This window comes from Schistocerca serialis, chromosome 9 (assembly GCF_023864345.2).
Source record: "Schistocerca serialis cubense isolate TAMUIC-IGC-003099 chromosome 9, iqSchSeri2.2, whole genome shotgun sequence".
Lineage (NCBI taxonomy): Eukaryota > Metazoa > Arthropoda > Insecta > Orthoptera > Acrididae > Schistocerca > Schistocerca serialis.
This window is the reverse complement of record NC_064646.1, coordinates 90611381-90636855: the sequence shown is the minus strand read 5'-3', so window position 1 is coordinate 90636855 and position 25475 is coordinate 90611381. Positions and strand designations below refer to the sequence as shown.

Here is a 25475-nt window from a genome sequence, read left to right as displayed (position 1 = left end):
TTCCTGTACAGATGCTGTGAAGCAAAACCATAATATCGTTTGGAATAAAGAATTTTTAAAAATCCGACTACTTTATTAAAAGTAAAAATTATATATTGCTTACCTAACTTCGGAAAGAGTTGCGCTCTTTTCTCTGAAAGTTTTACGTTGGAAAGCTTGTATTTCCCCAATTATGTCTTTAATAAAATTATTTTCTTTTCGGAGTTTCAGGCTTAAATTATTTACAAGAGTTATAATTTTAGCTAAAAAACAGAAAATAACTTTTCCTTTCCTCAGCCAGCATACCTGAACTTGGTAGGAGGTATCTAGATATTCCTCTTCAAATGAAATGAAAAATTCGCTGAACTGAGGATGAATGAGCCTGTGAGAACAAATACAGTAAGCGATACGCACCACTATGTCAATCACGCCATGATGACCGCTAACTCTTGCAAAAAGATCCTCTTGGTGTGCAAAACAACGAACGAAAGGTAAATTCGGCATGCAAAGTTTTTTCCGCGGTAGGCCAGTAAATCCTTTTATTTTACTGCCTGTGATTACGGACAGCAGCTATTCCAAGTGAGTTCTAATTCTTCAGCTGACATTTCGACTGATTCTAAAATATCCGTCGTTGTAGCAATGCCCTTCATCGAAATCATATACAGGAGATCTTCCGGTACATGTCGGTCGTCGTCCGGGCCACGCAAAACATGGCTAGCGGAGCCATGTCGCTAATATCCGTGGACTCATCAAATGCGCTGGAGAACACTAGGGGGTTTTCAGTTTAGGTCGGCCACTGTTCGTGCTAGTTCCTGGCAATGACGCTGACTCGCCGAGATATTGTCATACTGAAAAATGGTATTCTGCTGCATACGGGAGCTAATGTGGGATTCTTTGTCTCTGCTACGCCCAAATGGTTCAAATGGGACTTAAAATCTGAGGTCATTACTCCCAAACATAGAACTACCTAAACCTAACTAACCTAAGGACATCACACACATCCATGCCCGAGGCAGGATTCGAACCTGCAACCGGAGCAACAGCGCGGTTCCAGAATGAAGCGCCTAGAACAGCTGGGCCACAAAGGCCGGCGCTACGCCCAAAACTGTTTCACAATATCAGTTATTTAATAATTAGTTATGGAGCAGCTTTCCTCTCTTTTAGCCATCGTCAGATTACATAATACTAAACGGATAATCCACACAACTTCATCAAGAATTCATAGCTGTCCAAAGATTGCTGTATAAAGCTATGTGGGATTTTAGGACTATATCGATACAAAACACAAGGATGATGTAATACATAAGGAGACAATGAACAAATAAACGTTATGTTATAGTGTATTAGCATATTAAAACTATATAAATGTGTGTGTGCTGGCGTCCGCTGGCGCCATGTCAGACTCGGTGGCAACGAGCCGCCAACGTCCTCTCGGCCGGCATTATACAGGGTGTTACAAAAAGGTACGGCCAAACTTTCAGGAAACATTCCTCACACACAAAGAAAGAAAATATGTTATGTGGACATGTGTCCGGAAACGCTTACCTTCCATGTTACAGCTCATTTTATTACTTCTCTTCAAATCACATTAATCATGGAATGGACACACACAGCAACAGAACGTACCAGCGTGACTTCAAACACTTTGTTACATGAAATGTTCAAAATGTCCTCCGTTAGCGAGGATACATGCATTCACCCTCCGTCGCATGGAATCCCTGATGCGCTGATGCAGCCCTGGAGAATGGCGTTTTGTATCACAACCGTGCACAATACGAGCACGAAGAGTATCTACATCTGGTACCGGGGTTGCGTAAACAAGAGCTTTCAAATGCCCCCATAAATGAAAGTCAAGAGGGTTGAGGTCAGGACAGCGTGGAGGCCATGGAATTGGTCGGCCTCTACCAATCCATCGGTCACCGAATCTGTTGTTGAGAAGCGTACGAACACTTCGACTGAAATGTGCAGGAGCTCCATCGTGCGCGAACCACGTGTTGTGTTGTACTTGTAAAGGCACATGTTCTAGCAGCACAGGTAGAGTATCCCGTATGAAATCATGATAACGTGCTCCATTGAGCGTAGGTGGAAGAACATGGGGCCCAATCAAGACATCACCAACAATTCCTGTCCAAACGTTCACTGAAAATCTGTGTTGGTGACGTGATTGCACAATTGAGTGCGGATTCTCGTCAGCCCACACATGTTGATTGTGAAAATTTACAATTTGATCACGTTGGAATGAAGCCTCATCCGTAAAGAGAACATTTACACTGAAATGAGGATTGACACATTGTTGGGTGAACCATTCGCAGAAGTGTACCCGTGGAGGCGAATCAGCTGCTGGTAGTAACTGCAAACGCTGTACATGGTACGGAAACAACTGGTTCTCCCGTACCACTCTCCATACAGTGACGTGGTCAGCGTTACCTTGTGCAGCAGCAACTTCTCTGACGCTGACATTACGGTTATCGTCAACTGCACGAAGAATTTCCTCGTCCATTGCGGGTGTCCTCGTCGTTCTAGATCTTCCCCAGTCGCGAGTAATAGGCTGGAATGTTCCGTGCTCCCTAAGACGCCGATCAATTGCTTCGAACATTTTCCTTTCGGGACACCTTCGTTCTGGAAATCTGTCTCGATACAAACGTACCGCGCCACGGCTATTGCCCCGTGCTAATCCATACATCAAATGCCAACTCCGCATTTGTAAACATTGCACTGACTGCAAAGCCAAGTTCATGATGAACACTAACCTGTTGATGCTACGTACTGATGTGCTTGATGCTAGTACTGTAGAGCAATCAGTCGCATGTCAAGACAAGCACCGAAGTCAACATTACCTTCCTTCAATTGTGCCAACTGGCGGTGAATCGAGGAAGTACAGTACATACTGACGAAACTAAAATGAGCTCTAACATGATAATTAAGCGTTTCCGGACACATGTCCACATAAAATCTTTTCTTTATTTGTGTGTGAGGAATGTTTCCTGAAAGTTTGGCCGTACCTTTTTGTAACACCCTGTATAGGTAGCCGCCATAGACGGGAGGGCTTGTTCATTCAGTTAGTTTGAGTTAGTTCGAGCCTGTTTCACCTAGTGAGTTCCAGCGTTCGACCGAGACGGAGCTGCAGATTTAGCCTCTAGCACAGACACTGGCAGCAACAGCAACGTTATACCGAACATCGCGGACTTCTAATTTAGCGGCAGTGACGCTAAAGAGCTTGTACCACAGCACACCGAAGTCCAAGTAGCTCTTTGTTTATGTAATAAAGAGCCCAGTTAAAAATTGAGAGCAGTTTGTGTTATACTTCAAGGATACCGTCCACCAACCTACATCCCCTCCTCACTTCCCATGGCACAGCTCTACAGAGACAACGAGACGACATGAAAGCAGCTAACGTGTATTCAACAGTATGAGCCGGAAATTTTCTAAAGGTGAATGACGGTACAGACTACTATGATAAGTGGAGAAACTGGTGAATGTGACGAACAGACCGAAAAAAGGGGGGGGGGGGATAGAATAAAGTCTATGGAATTTGGGTGTGGAACAGTTATAACAAGCATTTTGTCTAATGGTGACAGAAATAATAACTTGCTGCTGGTACTTTAATAACGGTGGGTAATGGAACCGTGTTTGGTCATTAAGAACCAGGTCAGGATTCTCTGACTGATGTAGGCAGAATTTCAAGTAATTATAGTTTCGCGCCTTTAGTTGCTTTACGGAGAAATTCACATTTCACATCAGATGAATGACAGTCTTTCCGAGCATGTTCAGCAAATGTGGACTCTTTCATTTTTAGTTTCCAGCTACTTTCATGCTCATTCAGTCTATTAGTTACAGCTCTACTTGATTAATGACCCTTCCGTAAATGGCTTCGCAGCTCTCACTAAACATACTGTAACTTTGTAACTATCTGTAAGAGTTCTTTCGCAGCGCCCTTCTTCCTTTTCGCCCTAAATTAGAGAGAAAAGATACTTTTATGAATAATTCCAACGAAAGAGAAGATGAATACACATCTGAGAGCAATTTACCGTCTGTATGAAAGTCTACTATGCAACCCGTCAGGGTAGCCGAGAGCGCTAAAGCGCTGCTTTCTGGACTCGGTTAGGCGCGCCGGCCCCGGATTGAATCCGCCCGGAGGATTAACGACGAGGCCCGGTGTTCCGGCCAGCCCCAATATAGTTTTTAGGCGGTTTTCCACATCCCGATAGGTGAATACCGGCCTGGTAACCACGTTCCGCCTCAGTTACATGCGTCGTGGATATTTGAAACACGTCCGCAGTCCGCACTCTTTCACGATTTACAGTCGGCGCAGACATTTGGGGTACACTGATCCCGTCCTGCGGGGGGAGGGGGGGTGGGGTACGAGGTGGCGGCAGGAATGGCATCCAGTCATCCCTAACACTTCTTCTTCTTAAGTTGCCAATCCTAAGATTGATTTGCAGCAGCTCTCCATTCAGTGCGATTGTCGGCCAGCCTCTTCAATTCCGTGAAACTTCAGCATCCTAGGTCCTGCATTGTCTGGCTTATGTACTTTCTTCTAGGTCTGCCTCTTGCCCTTTTGCCCTCCACAAGGCCTTCTGTTATAGTGTGGAGAAGACTTTCATGTCTCCGAATGTGTCCCATCCATATATCTCTCCTCTTCTTGACCGTCTTCCAAAGAACTGGAACTTCCTCCGCTCTCTGCAGGACTTCTTCATTTGTCATCCTGGCCGTCCATGGAATTTTTAACATCCTTCGCAGACACCACATTTCGAATCCTTCAATCCTTCTTCTTTTTTCCTCTCCAAGTGTCCAGGTTTCGCTGCCGTAGAGAAGCACACTCCCAACAAAGGTCTTTATTAACCGCTTCCTTAACGACAGACTTATCAATTTTGATGTGAAGAGTCCTTTCCTTTTATAGAATGCAATCTTTGCCTGATTTATTTCACTTATTACATCTTTCCTACTACGACCATCTGATGTTATTCTGCTTCCCAAGTAGACAAAGTCTTGTATTTCTTTCAGCTTCTCTCCAGTCAGCCTTATATTCGTAATTGCTTGATTATTTTGTTTCCTTGCAACTAAGATTTTTGTTTTTGACTTATTAATTTTCATGTTGTACCGTGTAGCAAGAGTGTTTTCCATTTCCTCCAACACTACTTGTAATTCTTCCTCATTTTCCGCTAGGACAGCAATGTCATCCGCAAAACGCAGCATATCAACTATTTTTCCCTGGATCCTGATTCCATTAGCTTGTCCTAACTTTTCTCTGACCTCGTCCATTGCTTTCTGTATGTACATATTAAAGAGGACAGGGGAGAGTGCACATCCCTGTCTCACACCCTGTTTAATTTTTGCTTGTTGTTGATGTTCCCCACATCTCACTATTGCCACCTCTTCTTTGTATATGTTACATTTCGTTCTCCTGTCCTTGTACTTAGCTCCAGTTTCCCTCAATATCTGGAATAGTTTTTTCCATTCAACCTTATCAAAGGCTTTTTCGAGGTCAATAAATGCTATGTAGGTGTCCTTTCCTTTTTCCATTCTTTTTTCTATTATGAGCCTTAGAGCCATAATGGCTTCTCGCGTACCTCTCCCTCTTCTAAAGCCAAACTGGTCTTCTGTGAGCATGCATTCCACGTTCCCTTCAATTCTTCTGAGGAGGATGGTCGTCAAAATTTTTGATGCATGTGATGTTAGGCTGAGGGTTCTGTATTGTGCACACGATTTTGCTGGCATTTTCTTTGGTAATGGAACAATAATACACTTTTTGAAGTCCTCAGGCAGCTCTCCAGTATCATATATTTGGCAGATTAATTTATACAATTTATCTTTTATTTCTGTTCCAGCTGCTTTGATGATTTCTGCAGGCAATGAGTCAATTCCTGGTGCTTTTCCGTGCTTAAGTGCCTGTAGTGCCTGATCAAATTCAGACCTTAGTATGCTGTCTCCTAGTTCATCTTTATCTACTTCGTCCTCACTTTCAATCATGTCATCTTGTACGTTGCCTCCATATAATTTCTCTAGGTATTCCTTCCACGTAAGTGCTATATCTTCATGATTATACACCATCTTATTATCCTCTCTTATTAGGGCATTACATCTAATCCTTTGTCCTCCTGAGAAGAAGCGTTTCACTGTTTTGTATGCTAATTCAAGGTTCCCTTTCTTCAGAAGGTCTTCAACTTCTTTGCATCTGTCTTCAAGGAATCTTTCTTTTACTTGCTTCAACTTCCTGTTGATTTTGTTCCTAAGCACTCGGTATGCCGTTTTCCCTTCTTCCGTTTCATTATTTTTGAGCTTCCTTCTTTCCTCAAACATAAGTATTATTTCATCAGTTATCCACTCCTTCCTCTTTTCAGGTTTTTGTTTTCCAATTATCTCTTCAACTGCTTTTATTAGGCCATCTCTCAAATTTTTCCAATGTTGTTCTACATCCTCTATAGGATGCTGTTGAATTAGATCCTTAGCCATTTCTTGGAACTCCTTCTGCGTCTCACGGTTTCCAAGCTTCCCTATATCCAGTTTTCCATTTCCTATTTTCTTCCTTATGCATTTGAACTTGAGTCGGCATTCCGCAACAACCATGTTGTGATCTCACAATATCTGGGCTTGCGTATGCTCTAGAGTCTTTTAGTTGATTTCTAAATCTATTTTTGACTAGAATGTAATCAATTTGGTATCGTTCTCTATCCCCTGGTGACTTCCAGGTGTATCTTCTACGGGGGTGATGTTGAAACCACGTGTTCGATATTATCAGTTGATTCCTGTTACAAAATTCTATAAGTCGGTCTCCTCTATCATTCCTTTTACCAAGGCCGTAGCGTCCAACAGCTGGCTGTACCATCTCCTACTATTGCGTTCCAGTCTCCCATGATTATTAAATTTGTTTCTCCTTTGATTCCTCTCAAGGCTCCATTTAACTCTTCATATACAGCTTCAACTTCCTCATCCTCCTGGTTTGTGGTAGGCATATAGACCTGTATCACAACCGTCTCTGTAGGTTTGGTATCCAGACTGACAAGTATTATCCTTCCTCCATGTTGTATATATCCCTTCACTCTCTGCCCCAATTTTCGACTCATAACTACTCCAACCCCATCTGCTCCAGGTCTATCTTCTATCGTTCCTGTGTGAATTATCCTGTACTCATCACTCCAGAAATCTCCGCAGTTAGGCCATCTCATTTCAGACACTCCTAGTATATCCAACTTCATTTTCTTCATTTCTTGCTTAAGGTTTTCGAGCTTCCATATCTGCGGTAAGGTGCGGACGTTCCACGTTCCAATTCTACTATAGCTCTTTTTATTTCCTTTCTTCCTATGAACTGTTGAAACGAGATCTCTGGTAGTCCCCTCCCGGAGAACCGAATGAGGGGCTATTACTCCGGATTGCATTTTTACTAGAGCTTGTTTCATATTCATATTATGGCTGCTGATACTTGAGAAATCTAATTAGATCTTTAATGAAGTGGTTTCTCCTTGCCTTCTTCATTCTATGCCGTTGGCCATCATGTGGCTCTTCCGCCTTTAGGGACAGTTTCCCATCCCAAGGACAAGAGAGTGCCCTGCCTCTACCTGCTCATCCGCCCTCCTAGGAGGCCGTTTCGCTTGGTAGAGGGTGTCTCCTTATTCCGGGAGATACTCGGTCGCCATATCCTCGTTAGTGGTAACAGGGTGTACCGTGCAGCAATCCTTGGCTGCAACTCGTGAAGGTGAGGTTGGCATTTGTATGGAGAGGCTGTTTGAGACTCATCACATACCTTACACCCTAACACTAACATTGCCAAATCCGTTGTAACCACGCCGACCCTGCGATCGCTGCAGGACTATGGCGTAAGCAAAAGAAAGAAATGTAAGGCTACTATGCAGAACTCCGGTTGGGATTTCGATACGGTTTCACAGTAACAGACAGACTGAGTCACGAGAAAGATTTGTGTGTATAATTTATTGCCGCTACGCCAGATAGAAAGTCCGGCTATACATACTTAGTGAGAGGAGCATTCTGTAAGTAATGTAATACATTTTTTTCCTCGGCCACTTTCGGGTGAAAAAATGTGGAATTTGTTGTAGAGTACTGTGGAATATTATCGCTTCAGCCACTGTAGTTTCATATAGAACCAATTGGCTGCGGCGCTAGACATACCCATCAAAATGGCCTCTGTAAAAAAGGTTCTTTCCAAGCAGAGGGCTGACGTTTTTTTTTTTTGCGGAAAACCAGTGCATCACAAATACTCCTAGGCGCTTGCAGAATGTCTACGGACACCTGGCAGTGAACAAAAGCACGGTGAGTCGTTGTGTGTGGCGTCTGTCATCATCGTAACAAGGTCACGCAAACATGCCCCATCTCCTGGGGACCGACCGGTCGATTACAGTAGTGATCCTGAAATGTTTGAACGTGAAGACACTCTCATTCGAGGTGATCGACAGATCAAAAAAGAACATCTCACTGCATAACTAGATATATCTGTTGGTAGTGATGACACACTCGCGACCGCTACGGTCGCGGGTTCGAATCCCTCCTCGGGCATGGATGTGAGTGATGTCCTTACTCCAGTACCTTTGTTGTTCCGACTTAAGATGGAAGGTTCTTTAGAACATGCAAGAATGTCCTAAGGAACAGGCACTGCGACGGCTACTGCCGTTATGAAAAACATTAAATTTCTTCGCAGTTCGACCATGGGCAACTGTCAGCTATATAATGGAACGACAACAATGAGAATTTGTGCCCCACCGGGCTCGAACCCGGATTTCCCGCTTATCGCGAGCGGTCGCCTTACCGTTTGACTATCCGTGCATAGCTCTTGACCACACCTAAACTTCCGTATGTCACCGACCATGTGTCTACAACCTGTACTATTACATCCCTTATGTATATTCGGACAGCCAAATGGTGAGGCGACCAAATGGTGATGCGACCGCTCATGAGAGATGAGAATTCCGGCTTCCAGTCCCAGTCTGGCACAAATTTTCTCTGTCGTCTTTCCATTATACAGTTGATGGTTGCCCGTATTTGCAACTGCAAGTGCATATAATGTATATAATATGAATGTAGCTTTTAGGAATCCTGCTCTGAATTTATTTGCTGGAGCGTAGCCTTGTACAGAAGTTAAAGCATACATGCTTCTGAAATATAGTTCTATGGAAGAATGCTGAATATACTATGCTGCGTTTTAAAACTTTCGGAACGATCTTTTATGACTGTAATTGATGTTTATGGGCAGATGTAGGACAAAATTTTGAAAAAATTCGATCTTTTCATTGTGTAGTTTATTAGATTGGATTCTTTAAGAATAACTTCGCAAAGTTTCATAATCGAATTATAGCTAGAAATATGTTTTGTAAAAGTTTGTTTGGGCCTCTGCGTCTGCCACGCCTCCTCTTTATACACTGCGATCAAAACCTACGCTACGCTATAAATTTTTTGTGCGTTAATTTTTCGTTCACGCAATTGAAACGAACTACATATGAGTCTAGAAGACTGTTAGTAAGTTGTTCGTTCCTTAGTTTATAACGTGGTTTTTAGATATGGAAAGCCACTGGGACGTTTTAGCAGACTGGCAGACTGGCAGACGAGGAAATTCACATTTTACAAGAATATTATGGAAAAGCTATCAGGGATAAGTTACATAGTGTGAGAAAATGCAGCAAACTGTGTGGGCGACATTCTTTTACAAACTTTCTACACATGATAATCCTCAGCATTGACATATAGTGGTGCAAATATCTTCAGGCAGAAGCAAGTGGAAAGCCGTACATCCACAAACATGGTTTGCACTTGCTGTTTTATACTACAAAACTTAGTTTCAGGAACTTAGCCAATCCTGGACTCTTGAAAAAATTAGTACATTGAAAAATGCAGAAAACACATGAGGGCTACAATCACCTTACATGAATATCTTAGCCGGCCGGGGTGGCCGAGAGGTTCTAGGCACTACAGTCTGGACCCGCGCGACCGGTACGGTGGCAGGTTCGAATCCTGCCTCGGGGATGGGTATGTGTGATGTCCTTAGTTAGGTTTAAGTAGTTCTAAGTTCTAGGGGACTGATGACCTCAGAAGTTAAGTCCCATAGTGCTCAGGGCCATTTGAACCATTTTTTTGAATATGATTTCCAAAAGCAGTATTTGTGTCCTCAGTTGTTGTAAACATAGCTGTGTATGATGCCTGTCTAGTGTTTAACAGCTGAAATGTAGGTAGGATTAAGTGTCTTCAGACACTAGGTTTGGATCCAGGTGCATTAACACAGACGGTACACAGAAGCATCGATGAAGTGCGACTGGACAAAACTCAGGCAGCAGAAGAGAAAAACAAAAGTTGGCTAGGCAAAGGAGGCAGGGGAAAACAATACTCCAAGAAGTCATAGTGAAGGATAAAGGCTATGGATATGGACAGCATTAATAACTGGAAGTGTAGCAATATTGTTAAAAATTTAAATAAAATCTTCAAATGCTTTTTGCTGTGAATTGACTTTTTGAGTTATAATGTACCTTTCCGCAGGTACTATATCATAGAAATTTGTCATAGTTCTTAGGAATTACTTAGTGAATAATCCTGTGCAGGACTTTTCCATTATCGTTTCTCAGAGCAAAGTTCTCCTTAAAAGTTTGAGAATAGTAGAGCAGTCCCGTGTAACACAACACTGAAAAGGTAATTGCAGAAGAACCATGACCATAAACGAAAATCTGTTCCACACATTATGTTAGCGTCTTATGCAGATGTAAACTGTAAAAAGCCAATTGTATTGCATGATTAATTTATGAGAAAAGGTACAGTATGGAAACAATGGTAATAAAAATTTCAAATCCTTACCAGATGTTTGTCAATTTTCAAACATAAATTGCACAGAGTATCAGACTTCATGTTGTGCATGTTAGTCTCAAGTTTTTCTATTTTAACTGTAATAATTTTCGAGATCTATATGTTTAAGTACAAGAATGCATTTTGCCCTACGCCTGTCCTTAAAGTATTTTTTATTCCAAATTCAAATCTCGTTTCGATTATTCTGCATCATGTCATACTTTTGCACAAATCACGTCTTAAGTGCTATATGAAATCACATTTTTGTTCTAACAGTGAAGTTTTAAATTCATCTGCATCTGTCTACACGAGTATTCAGAAATTCACACATAAGTGCCTGGCAGAGGTTTTTTGGAATTCACCTTCACACTACTTTTCTACCGTTCCACTCTCCCACAGCAGTACACTTCAGCCTCTCTGTACGAGCTCTTATTTCTCTTATTTTATTATGATAGGTTGTCGACAGCAAAATATTTTCATGTTCATGGGAGAAAGTTGGTGACAGAAATTTCGTGAAAAGGTGTTGTCGAAAAGAAAACCGCCTTTGTTTTAATGATTGTCATCGCAATTCACTTATCATATTCGTGAAATGTCTCCCGTGTTTCGCGATGGTCCAAAAGATCTGCGCTTATTTGAACTTTTTCGATGTCCTCCATTGATTCTATCTGGTAAGGATCCCATAAAGTGCAGCAACACCCTAGCAGAGGACGAACACGCCTAGTACAGGTAGTCTCTTTAGTAGACTTCTGGCAGCTTCTAAGTGTTCTGTCAATAAACCGTAGTCTTTCGTTTGCTTTCCCAAAAACTTTAGTTGTTCGCAATTGTAATTCCTGGGTATTTAGGCGAATTAGCAGCATTAAATTTTTTTTTTATTTCTCTTGTAATCGAAATTAAACGGATATCCTTTTGTAGTCATGTAGACGACCAACATTTTTCCTTATTGACAGATAATTTCCTCTTTCCGCACTATTCAGATATCGTGCCTGTTTCGCTCTTGGTTTTGTTCTTACGATGTCTTTTGTAGACGATAAATGACAGTACCAGCTGTAAACAGTCTATGAGGTCTGTTGTGATCGTCTCTTAAGTCGTTTATGTAGATCAGGATCAGCAGAGGGCCGGCAATACTTTCTTGGGGAACACCGGATACTACTTCTCTTTTAGCTGATGAGTTTCCATCATAATACTTACCTTGCCTTTCTGGGAGGAAATTGCAGATTCATAAGCAGAAGTGAAGCGATACACAGTTGGCACGTAATTTGATGAGATGTCTCTAGCGGGGAACGGTGTTAAAAGCTTTCTGGAAATGTATAAATATGGTATTGATTTGAGGTCGCCTGTCGATAGCACTAAAGAGCTTGTGTTTCACAAGAAAGATATTTTCTGAATCCATGCTGTGTGTGTCAACACAACGTTACCTTCAAGGTCATTCAAAACGTTCGAAAACAGTCTACGCTCGTAAATGCTACTGCAGATCGACCTCAGAGATATGGGTCTGTAATTCAGCGGAACTGAGTACTGGTGTGACGAGTGCAACTTTCCCGTCTTTTGGCACGGACCTTACGTCGAACGAACGGCTGTGTGTGATTGGGAAGTATGGAGCTATTGTATGTGCTTACTCAGAAAGGAACTTCCTGTAAATGGAAGGAAGTTGGTAGATCTAAATCATATGATCTGATGCGGACAGTGTTTTTTCAAACTATGGTGCAGGGGAACAGTAGCACAGCCATAGACAATATCTTTATTCATTCTTCATAACTAGATGGGCATTCTGTTAGTAAAAGTGTAAGTGATCTTTCAGACCATAATGCACAAATTTTAACACTAAAAGGCTTCTGTACTCAAACAAATCTCACGTATAATTACAAACTGTGTAGGAAAATTAATCCAACAGCAATAGATAGTTAATTAAAACTTGTCAAGGAACAAGAGTAGCAGGATGTTTATAGAGCCGATACCATAGGTGACAAATATAATGCTTTCCTTAACACATTTCTCATGCTCTTTGAGAGTTGCTTACCATTAGAGCGTTCTAAACGGGGTACTAGCAGTAAAAGGCAGCCTGGGTGGCTGACTAGTGGGATAAGGACATCACATAGAACAAAGCAGGCATTATATCAAAATGTTAGAAGTAGTCACAATCAAGCTGTGGTATCCCATTATAAACAGTATTGTAAGGTGCTTAAAATGTTACTAGGAAGGCAAAGAGTATGTGGTATGCAAATAGAATAGCTAATTCACAGGATAAAATTGATAAATCAGATATATGTACAGTATTTAACAATGATTATCTGAGCAGTGTTGGTGAATTAAATAAAAATTTAGTTTCTACATATAACTCTATTGGCAAATGCCTTTCCGAGACGTCTGGAATTCTCCCCTGTGATACAGACAAGGGGGAGATTGAGTCAATAATCAAATCACAGAAGACTGAGGACTGTCATGGATATGATGGAGTGCCTAGCAGAATATTAAAGTACTGTGCTGCACATGTTAGCCTTGTACTTAGCCATAATTGTAATTTTTCCTTTATGAATGGTCAACTTCCTGAACTCAGTACTAAAGCCGTTTTATAAAAAGGGAGAAAGGGATAATTTAGACAATTTTAGACCTTTTTGTACGTCATCAGTGTTTGCTAAAGTTACTGAAGAGACTGTGTATGTAAGGGTAATTGATCATTTCATATCACATAATTTGCTATCAAATGTAGAGTTCGGCTCTAAAAGCCGTTTAACAACTGAAAATGCTATATTCTCTTTTCTTTGTGAGGTGCTGGATGGGTTAAACAAAACGTTTCGAAATCTAGGCAAATTATTTGATTTAACTAAGGTGTTTGATTATGTTTATCACTAAATATTGCTCCAGAAGTTGGACCATTACTGAATACAGGGAGTAGCTCACAATTGGTTGATCTCTTACTTTAATGACCGACAGCAACTGGTCCTTATTCACAGTGATGAGAATGGCTGTGATGTGGGGTCTGAGTGGGGTACTGTCAAGTGGGGGGTGCCCCAGGGATCGGTGTTAGGGTCACTCCTGTTCCTTATTTTGTATATGATATGCCCTCTGGTATTAAGGGTTGTTGTTGTTGTTGCGGTCTTCAGTCCTGGGACTGGTTTGATGCAGCTCTCCATGCTACTCTATCCTGGGCAAGCTTTTTCATCTCCCAGTACCTACTGCAACCTACATCCTTCTGAATCTGCTTAGTGTATTCATCTCTTGGTCTCCCTCTACGATTTTTACCCTCCACGCTGCCCTCCAATACTAAATTGGTGATCCCTTGATGCCTCAGAACATGTCCTACCAACCGATCCCTTCTTCTGGTCAAGTTGTGCCACAAACTTCTCTCCTCCCCAATCCTATTCAATACCTCCTCATTAGTTATGTGATCTACCCACCTTATCTTCAGCATTCTTCTGTAGCACCACATTTCGAAAGCTTCTATTCTCTTCTTGTCCAAACTATTTATCGTCCATGTTTCACTTCCATACATGGCTACACTCCATACGAATACTTTCAGAAATGACTTCCTGACACTTAAATCAATACTGGATGTTAACAAATTTCTCTTCTTCAGAAACGCTTTCTTTGCCACTGCCAGCCTACATTTTATATCCTCTCTACTTCGACCATCATCTGTTATTTTGCTCCCCAAATAGCAAAACTCCTTTACAACTTTAAGTGCCTCATTTCCTAATCTAATTCCCTCAGCATCACCCGACTTAATTAGACTACATTCCATTATCCTTGTTTTGCTTTTGTTGATGTTCATCTTATATCCTCCTTTCAAGACACTGTCCATTCCATTCAACTGCTCTTCCAAGTCCTTTGCTGTCTCTGACAGAATTACAATGTCATCGGCGAACCTCAAAGTTTTTATTTCTTCTCCATGAATTTTAATGCCTACCCCGAATTTTTCTTTAGTTTCCTTTACTGCTTGCTCAATATACAGATTGAACAACATCGGGGAGAGGCTACAACCTTGTCTTACTCCCTTCCCAACCACTGCTTCCCTTTCATGTCCCTCGACTCTTATAACTGCCATCTGGTTGCTGTACAAATTGTAAATAGCCTTTCGCTCCCTGTATTTTACCCCTGCCACATTTAGAATTTGAAAGAGAGTATTCCAGTCAACATTGTCAAAAGCTTTCTCTAAGTCTACAAATGCTAGAAACGTAGGTTTGCCTTTCCTTAATCTTTCTTCTAAGATAAGTCGTAAGGTCAGTATTGCCTCACGTGTTCCAGTGTTTCTACGGAATCCAAACTGATCTTCCCCGAGGTTGGCTTCTACTAGATTTTCCATTCGTCTGTAAAGAATTCGTGTTAGTATTTTGCAGCTGTGACTTATTAAGCTGATAGTTCGGTAATTTTCACATCTGTCAACACCTGCTTTCTTTGGGATTGGAATTATTATATTCTTCTTGAAGTCTGAGGGTATTTCGCCTGTTTCATACATCTTGCTCACCAGATGGTAGAGTTTTGTCAGGACTGGCTCTCCCACGGCCGTCAGTAGTTCCAATGGAATATTGTCTACTCCGGGGGCCTTGTTTCGACTCAGGTCTTTCAGTGCTCTGTCAAACTCTTCACGCAGTATCGTATCTCCCATTTCATCTTCATCTACATCCTCTTCCATTTCCATAATATTGTCCTCAAGTACATCGCCCTTGTATAGACCCTCTATATACTCCTTCCACCTTTCTGCTTTCCCTTCTTTGCTTAGAACTGGGTTTCCATCTGAGCTCTTGATATTCATACAAGTCGTTCCCTTATCTCCAAAGGTCTCTTTAATTTTCCTGTAGGCAGTATCTATCTTACCCCTAGTGAGATAGGCCTCTACATCCTTACATTTGTCCTCTAGCCATCCCTGCTTAGCCATTTTGCACTTCCTGTCGATCTCATTTTTGAGACGTTTGTATTCCTTTTTGCCTGTTTCACTTACTGCATTTTTATATTTTCTCCTTTCATCAATTAAATTCAATATTTCTTCTGTTACCCAAGGATTTCTACTAGCCCTCGTCTTTTTACCTACTTGATCCTCTGCTGCCTTCACTACTTCATCCCTCAAAGCAACCCATTCTTCTTCTACTGTATTTATTTCCCCCATTCCCGTCAATTGCTCCCTTATGCTCTCCCTGAATCTCCGGACAACCTCTGGTTCTTTTAGTTTATCCAGGTCCCATCTCCTTAAATTCCCACCTTTTTGCAGTTTCTTCAATTTTAATCTACAGGTCATAACCAATAGATTGTGGTCAGAGTCCACATCTGCCCCTGGAAATGTCTTACAATTTAAAACCTGGTTCCTAAATCTCTGTCTTACCATTATATAATCTATCTGATACCTTTTAGTATCTCCAGGGTTCTTCCATGTATACAGCCTTCTTTCATGATTCTTAAACCAAGTGTTAGTTATGATTATGTTGTGCTCTGTGCAAAATTCTACCAGTCGGCTTCCTCTTTCATTTCTGTCCCCCAATCCATATTCACCCACTATGTTTCCTTCTCTCCCTTTTCCTACACTCGAATTCCAGTCGCCCATGACTATTAAATTTTCGTCTCCCTTCACAATCTGAATAATTTCTTTTATTTCATCATACATTTCTTCAATTTCTTCGTCATCTGCAGAGCTAGTTGGCATATAAACTTGTACTACTGTAGTAGGTGTGGGCTTCGTGTCTATCTTGGCCACAATAATGCGTTCACTATGCTGTTTGTAGTAGCTTACCCGCATTCCTATTTTCCTATTCATTATTAAACCTACTCCTGCATTACCCCTATTTGATTTTGTGTTTATAACCCTGTAGTCACCTGACCAGAAGTCTTGTTCCTCCTGCCACCGAACTTCACTAATTCCCACTATATCTAACTTCAACCTATCCATTTCCCTTTTTAAATGTTCTAACCTACCTGCCCGATTAAGGGATCTGACATTCCACGCTCCGATCCGTAGAACGCCAGTTTTCTTTCTCCTGATAACGACATCCTCTTGAGTAGTCCCCGCCCGGAGATCCGAATGGGGGACTATTTTACCTCCGGAATATTTTACCCAAGAGGACGCCATCATCATTTAATCATACAGTAAAGCTGCATGCCCTCGGGAAAAATTACGGCTGTAGTTTCCCCTTGCTTTCAGCCGTTCGCAGTACCAGCACAGCAAGGCCGTTTTGGTTATTGTTACAAGGCCAGATCAGTCAATCATCAAATTAAGGGTATCTCTAAAATATTTATGTTTGCTGATGACGCTAACTTGATAGTAAAGGATGTTGTGTGCTACATTGGCTCGGTTTCAAATTAGGCAGTTGATGACATAAGTTCATGGCTTGTAAAAAGTAAACTAACGCTAAATCACAGTAAGACTCAGTTTTTACAGTTTCTAACAGACAATCCGACAAAACCCGACGTTTTAATTTCACATATGATTAGTGAAACTGAACTGTTCAAATTTCTAGGTGTTCAGATAGATAGTAAGCTGTCGTGGAAAGTCACGTTCAGGATCTTGTTCAAAGACTTAATGCTGCCATTTTTACTATTCGAACGGTATCTGAAGTAACAGACTGTTCGACACGAAAATTAGTCTAGTTTGCTTATTTCCTTTCGCTTATCTCGTATTGTATTCTATTGTATTTTGACATAGTTCTTCCCGTTCTAAACGGATACCTTTGGCTCATAAACAGGTGGTTGTGGCAATAAGTGGTCTAAGTTCACGAGCCTCTTGTCAACCCCTGTTCACTAGTCTGGGTATTTTGACATTGGCCTCTCAATACATATATTCTTTATCATTGTTTCTTGTTAACAATATCAGCTTATTTCCAAGAATAAGCAGCTTTCACTCAGTTTATACTCGGCACAAATCGAATCTGCATATGGCTCTGACTTCCTTAACTCTTGTGCAAAAAGGTGTGCACTATACTGCAGCGTCCATTTTCAATAAGCTTCCACAGGAATTCCAAAATCTTAGCAGTAATCCACGCGCTTTCAAATCGAAACTGAAGACTGTCCTCATTGGTCGCTCCTGCTCTGTGTACTTCAACTTATGGCTTAAGTTTTTTAGATTCATACAGACTTAATTTTTATCTGTTATTACTTTTATGTTGTAATTTCATGTTCTGACACGTTAAAAGGACCTTGGGGATTTGCTCCTCGATTTGGTCCTACGGAACTTGACGTGCAGATAAATAAATAAATACAATTTGGACTCCCTCCAAACCATGGGCAGTGCAAAAATCGTGGAGTTGCTCTTCCTTTTTCTTCGCAATCTCCGTCCCTCGATACACGTACGGCATAACCAGTACAGCACCGAAGTTTTGTATTGAACACCAATCATGATACCAAAATGCACGTAGTAAACATTTTGCTCGAAACTACTAATTTCCTGTCTTTGCTCAGCGATTATTTAGATTTCTCTCTGTGGGTCTTCGGTTTAAAATATGAATGATTTACTTAATTTGTGGAAAAACTGTACGTGATAGGAAAAAATAGTAACAGATCTGAAATCTGCGCAAAAACATACACTACTGGCCATTAAAACTGCTACCCCAATAAGAAGTGCAGATGATAAACGGGTAGTCATTGGACGAATATATTATACTAGAACTGACATGTAATTACATTTTAACGCAATTTGGGGGCATAGATCCTAAGAAATCAGTACCCAAAGCAACCACCTCTGGCCGTAATAACGGCCTTGATACGCCTGGGCATTGAGTCAAACAGAGCTCTTAGATGGCGAGTACAGGTACAGCTGCTCATGCAGCTTCAACATGCGGTCGTGCATTATCCTGCTGAAATGTAGGGTTTCGCAGGGATCGAATGAAGGGTAGAGCCACGAGTCGTAACACATCTGAAATGTAACGTCCACTGTTCAAAGTGCCGTCAATGCGAACGAGAGGTGACCGAAACGTGTAACCAATGGCACCCCATACCATCACGCCAAGTGATACGCCAGTATGGCGATGACGAATACACGCTTCCAATGTGCGTTCATCGCGATGTCGCCAAAGATGGATGCCACCACCATGATGCTGTAAACAGAACTTGGATTCATCGGAAAAAATGACGATTTTGCCATTCGTGCATCCAGGTTCGTCGTTGAGTAAACCGTCGCAGGCGCTCCTGTCTGTGATGCAGCGACAAGGGTAACCGCTGCCATGGTCTCCGAGCTGATACTCCATGCTACTGTTAACGTCGTCGAACTGTTCGTGCAGATGGTTGTTGTCTTGCAAACGTCCCCATCTGTTGACTCAGGGATCGAGACGTGGCTGCACGAACCGTTACAGCCATGCGGATACGATTCCTGTCATCTCGACTGCTAGTGATACTAGGCCGTTGGGATCCAGCACGGCGTTCCGTATTACCATCCTGATCCCAGCGATTCCAAATTCTGCTAACAGTCATTGGATATCGACCAACGCGAGCAGCAACGTTGCTATACGATAAACCGCAATCGTGATAGGCTACAATCCGACCCTAATCAGAGTCCGAAACGTGATGGTACGCATTTCTACTCCTTAAACGAGGCATCACAGCAAGGTTCCACCAGGCAACGCTGGTCAACTGTTGTTCGTGTATGAGAAATCGGTTTGTAAACTTTCCTCATGTCAGCACGTTGTAGGTGTCGCCACCGGCGTCAGCCTTGTGTGAATGCTCTGAAAAGCTAATCATTTGTATATCACAGCATCTTCGGTCCTGTCGGTTTAATTTCGCGTTTGTAGCACGTCATCTTCGTGGTGTAGCGATTTTAATGGCCATTAGTGTACTTCTTGCCTAGAAAAATCAGATGGGTAAATCGTGTCATTAGTGAAGAGAAAAGAAGTTTCTGGAACAATTTTTGGAGTGATCAGTTGAGTGGAAACATCCAAAGTCATCAACGAATTGTCCATTTTGGCATTTTTCATCCATAAACGAATGCATGCATCGGTTAGTTTCAGTGCGTGTCGATCTGCCGCACTTCACAATCACTGCGCTCGTTACAGGTGAGCACGTGGAGCCGAAGGACCTAACGTCGCGCTATGCTACGGACGTGGTGTGCTCCGTCTTCATGGGTGTGGACGCGGGGGCGTTGCGTGCCGGCGACAGTCCCATCCGGACGCAACTGCGCAACGTCGTCAGAGACACACCCCTGGGCAGGATCGCGGCCACCCTCAGTTTCTTCGCCCCCCGACTGCTGTCCATCTTCCCCATCCGGTTAGGAGATAAGCGAGCTGACGACTACTTTGTGCACAACACTACGAAGGTAAAGGCTTTCTTCACTTTATACATACGAGGGCCAGTACTAAATATCACCTCGGAAAAAAAATCGAAATGTGACAGTGAAACTTGGCGATAAGGTTCATCGTCCTCTTCATATCCATCCTACAGTGAGACACATATTTACCAATGGCATACGACTTGGGGGAGATTACAATTGTTGATGCCCTGATTTCGGGTTTTAGGGCACGCACCTCAAAGTGACCTCGTCATTACTATAGCAATGCTAGCCGCGCAATGAGCAATGTAGAAGAAAGCAGTCGCTGGGTGCCAGTGATGTCAGTAGAATACGAATGCAGGAGAGAGGAGGTCTCATTGGTTGTTTGGGGTTTGATGGGGGGGGGGGGGGGGGTGACGGGTGGGGAGAGAGGGACCAAACAGTGAGGTCATCGGTCCCATCAGGTTAGGGAAGGATGGGAAAGGAAATCGGCAGTACCCTTTCAAAGCAACCATTTCGGCATTTGCCTCAAGACATTTAGGGAAATCACGGAAAACCTAAATCAGGATGGCAGGACGCGGGTTTCAACCGCAGTCCTCCCGAATGCGAGTCCAGTGTGCTCACCAGTGCGCCACCTCGCTCGGTGAGGGAGGAGGACAAAATTAAATAATCAAAGAAACAGCGTGTGTGACCATGCTCTGTGCAGATTGAGCAGGGCAGTTGGCGTGGAACAAAAAGAACCCCGTTCGACAATCAACGCTTCGTCTAGACCAGGGGTCTCCAAACTTTGGCCCGCGAGACGAAACCGGTCCGACAGGGGCGACAAACCGGCCCGCGTTAGCTGCCCAGACATCCCCGGTATCCGTCCCGCCAAATATTTGAGGTGGTACCTAAACTGCCAACAATTGAGTTTCGAGGCCTATCGCGACCAATACACCACGACATTGTCGGAGCTCTATCTTTACAAAGCGGAAGGTCATGGTTAAACTTGTGGCTAAGGGTGATGTACTTGAGGACAATATTACGGAAATGGAAGAGGATGTAGATGAAGATGAAATGGGAGATACGATACTGCGTGAAGAGTTGACCAGAGCACTGAAAGACCTGAGTCAAAACAAGGCACCGGGGGTAGACAACATTCCATTAGAACTACTGACGGCCTTGGGAGAGCCAGCCCTGACAAAACTCTACCATCTGGTGAGCAAGATGTACGAGACAGGCGAAATACCTTCAGACATTAAGAAGAATATAATAATTCCAATCCAAAGAAAGCAGGTGTTCACAGATGTGAAAATTACCGAACAATCAGTTTAATAAGTCACAGCTGCAAAATACTAACGCGAATTATTTACAGACGAATGGAAAAACTGGTAGAAGCCGACCTCAGGGAAGATCAGTTTCGATTCCGTAGAAATGTTGGAACACGTGAGGCAATACTGACCTTACGACTTATCTTATAAGAAAGATTAAGGAAAGGCAAACCTACGTTTCTAGCATTTCTAGACTTAGAGAAAGCTTTTGACAATGTTAACTGGAATACTCTCTTTCAAATTCTGAAGGTGGTAGGGGTAAAATACAGGGAGCGAAAGGCTATTTACAATTTGTACAGAAACCAGATGGCAGTTATAAGAGTCGAGGAGCATGAAAGGGAAGCGGTGGTTGGGAAGCGAGTGATACCGGGTTGTAGCCTCTCCCCGATGTTATTCAATCTGTATATTGAGCAAGCAGTAAAGAAAACAAAAGAAAAATTCGTAGTAGGTATTAAAAAACAGGGAGAAGAAATAAAAACTTTGAGGTTCGCCGATGACATTGTAATTCTGTCAGAGACAGCAGAGGACTTGGAAGTGCAATTGAACGGAATGGACAGAGTGTTGAAAGGAGAGTATAAGATGAACATCAACAAAAGCAAAACGAGGATAATGGAATGTAGTCAAATTATCTCGGGTGATGCTGAGGGAATTAGATTAAGAAATCAGACACTTAAAGTAGTAAAGGAGTTTTGTTATTTGGGGAGCAAAATATCTGATGGTGGTAGAAGTAGATATAAAATGTAGACTGGCAATGGCAAGGAAAGCGTTTCTGAATACGAGAAATTTGTTAACATCGAGTATAGATTTAAGTGTCAGGAAGTTGTTTCTGAAAGTATTTGTATGGACTGTAGCCATCTATGGAAGTGAAACGTGGACAGTAAATAGTTTGGACAAGAAGAGAATAGAAGCTTTCGAAATGTGGTGCTACAGAAGAATGTTGAAGATTAGGTGGATAGATCACGTAACTAATGTGGAGGTATTGAATAGGATTGGGGAGAAGAGGAGTTTGTGGCACAACTTGGCGAGAAGAAGGGACCGGTTGGTAGGACATGTTCTGAGGCATCAAGGGATCACAAATTTAGCATTGGAGGGCAGCGTGGAGGGTAAAAGTCGTAGAGGGAGACCACGAGATGAATACGCTAAGCAGATTCAGAAGGATGTAGGTAGCAGTAGCTACTGGGAGATGAAGAAACCTGCACAGGATAGGGTAGCATGGAGAGTTGTATTAAACCAGTCTCAGGACTGAAGACCACAACAACAACAACAACAACATCCACAATGAACAGACAGACCATTCTCAGTGCGATAGTGAAAAAAAAATGGTTAACAGACTAGTTTGACGAAAATATTTTAAGTAAGAAAATTCTTTGCATTTTATTCTACTCACGAGTCTGGTGTAAGTCTTTCAAGTGGACGCCACTTCGGCGACTAGATGTAGATGTAGATGTCATTATGGAAGATGCTTCTTAAGCGAGGTTTCACTTTCTTTTGATTACGTTGTAAAATACGTCTTGCAGTAATAGTGTTGCTAACAATGATTTTGAGATTTTGTTAACTTTGCAGGACGCTTTCATGAAGAATGTGCAGTGACATACTTTTTTGTCGGTGAAATTCGCCAGAATAAAATACGCCAGAATTTCGGTCAGGTACGTCCACAAATCAAAATTAAATAAAAATCGTAGTTCGTTTCAGTGCTAGCTATTCCCACAACCTAAGATTTTTGCGATTTTGTCTTTCCTTTAGCCTTAAAGTACGGTGATCATGGAGTGCTAGGGTGCTTTAATCATTATGACTTCGTGGAGGAGTCAATGTGGCCCGCGGACTAAAAAGTTTGGAGACCCCTGGTCTACACAGCCTTCCGGATTACAGTAGTGTGGGCCTGTGACGCTTTGTCCTGGAAGCACTCCATCTCGGCATAAAGGACCTCGCAACCCGTTTTAAACGTAGCTATTACTTGTTTCTGATCTTGCGTGTGCGAAACTGTCTATTAGTCTATGTACAGTCTAACACTGGTCGTTAAAAAACACTCGTGACGTAAGTATAATTTATAGTTCCTTGTGTTCCATGTGTCATGCATAATACATGCAGAATACGTAGGATGTCTTAGGAGGGAGGGTCAGTATGCTGTAATATGAGAAGGACGGTCCTTAGAAGCAGAAAAGTCTAGTAAACATGGGCTCTGACAAGAGAAACTCCCCTAACAAGGGAAACTCCTCATCGCGTCCCCCTCAGATTTAGTGGTAAAATGGCACAGTGGACAGTCCATCAAAAACTGAACACAGATCAGGCATGAAGAAGGTTTACTGAACTGTGAAAGGAGAAAGCAAAATATAAACAGTGAACTGTCCAGGCTCAACATGTGCGACATGGAGCTACCTGCAAGAACCACAGCGTCGTGGATTGTTTGATCACAGTGTTGGAATGCTAAGCTGGAGATCCGTGTTCAAATCCCCGTTGTGTCCCATTTTTTTCACAAAATTATGAACTGTATTTCAGGTCACTGACTCGTCATCCTCCTTCAGTCGTCATGCAATACATTGGTTATAAAATATGAGTCATGTGATAAGAATATATTACCGTCGCAAGTAAATATGAAGAATTGTGAGAGCAGGCGAGATGCCGCATAGACCACTCACAGAAATGAAAATAACAAATAAACGGGTGTGAACTACATGCGTGTGGAGCTTGTGTAGAACACACTGGATGTATGTAAGTCTGGATGTCCCTCACTTCCACCTCGCTGTTGCAAACGGACGTTACACCACCGCAGAGACGCAGATTTGAATACGGTGAACAGGGCCTTCAGTGACAGGACTGACAGTTGATACTACTGCGGGGAAAAATGAGAGACGAGGGAGATTTGAACACGGATCTCTCCCTTTGCAGTACAACTCCGACACCACGGAACCACGATACCGCGGTTCTTGGAGATTGCAAGTGTCTTGCTTCTGTTTTCACAGTTCAGTACACCTTCTTCCTGTTTTCAAGCTTGATCTGTGTTTTGTTTTTGCCGGGTTCACCACTGGGCCATCATACCTCTAAAACTGAAGTGAGTGCGATGGAGACATTCCCTTGTAGAATTCTTATCTTAAAAGCTCCACCCTCTTCATCTTCGTTAATGTTAAACAAATCTCTTCTACCGTAACCTCTTTGCTTTCCATATTTTGAGAGGCGGTAGTATAGAATGAAACAAAAAAAAATCTAGTAATGATGGGCCCTGAAGCGAATTTCTTCAGAGTTATGAGAACCTCTTCGTATTCGCTAGTTTGAAACACATTTCTTCGACTGAGCAAGAGGGCATAGCTCTTAAAATATGCATCCTAAAGCCCAGGTTTATTAGGACATAACCTCATGTTTTGGTCCTACTACCTTCTCTTAAAAAAAAGGAAAGCAAAGCGGTAGCGGTATAAGAACATTTTTTCAAGATATCGAAGATAAAAAGGATGTGCGTTTTAGAGCCCATGTTTAGTAGAGTTTGACTTAGAATCATTATTCCTTTTACATCCCTGAATATTGATTATTCCTCCTGCGACACCTGTGTACCCTCAAAATGTCAGAGTTCTTATTCAATCAGTATTTGTCAAAAATGTACTATTCACTGTACAATTTTCAGGCTGTTGGTAATAACAGTATACATGGTTTCCTGAAAAACATTTCATGTAATGAATTACTCGATATTTACCGTTCAAAAAACTCACTCGCACTTCACAATTCCACCCTGCTAATAGTTGTTTTAGATTCGACAAACTTCATTTGTTGACCATTATTTTCATCATTTCTTTTAAGTTTTAAATTGTGTAGCATGTGTCCTGCGCACTGTCTTTAAAAATGTGTCGCACACAGAGCCACAGTCACCTGGTGGTGAACATTCCACTAACAGGCACAAACATTGTACACTCCTGGAAATAGAAAAAAGAACACATTGACACCGGTGTGTCAGACCCACCATACTTGCTCCGGACACTGCGAGAGGGCTGTACAAGCAATGATCACACGCACGGCACAGCGGACACACCAGGAACCGCGGTGTTGGCCGTCGAATGGCGCTAGATGCGCAGCATTTGTGCACCGCCGCCGTCAGTGTCAGCCAGTTTGCCGTGGCATACGGAGCTCCATCGCAGTCTTTAACACTGGTAGCATGCCGCGACAGCGTGGACGTGAACCGTATGTGCAGTTGACGGACTTTGAGCGAGGGCGTATAGTGGGCATGCGGGAGGGCGGGTGGACGTACC

General features: G+C 42.4%; 1 protein-coding gene across 1 annotated transcript in view; it reads left to right on the top strand.

Moving 5' to 3' along the window:
* The window catches only part of LOC126419390 (cytochrome P450 6j1-like), a 59458-nt gene that overhangs the window by 23552 nt on the left and 10431 nt on the right, over positions 1 to 25475 (top strand). The window contains exon 3 of the mRNA XM_050086578.1: positions 19722 to 19981. Coding sequence (XP_049942535.1) covers positions 19722 to 19981 — 260 coding nt within the window. The remainder of the gene's footprint in view (positions 1 to 19721; positions 19982 to 25475) is intronic.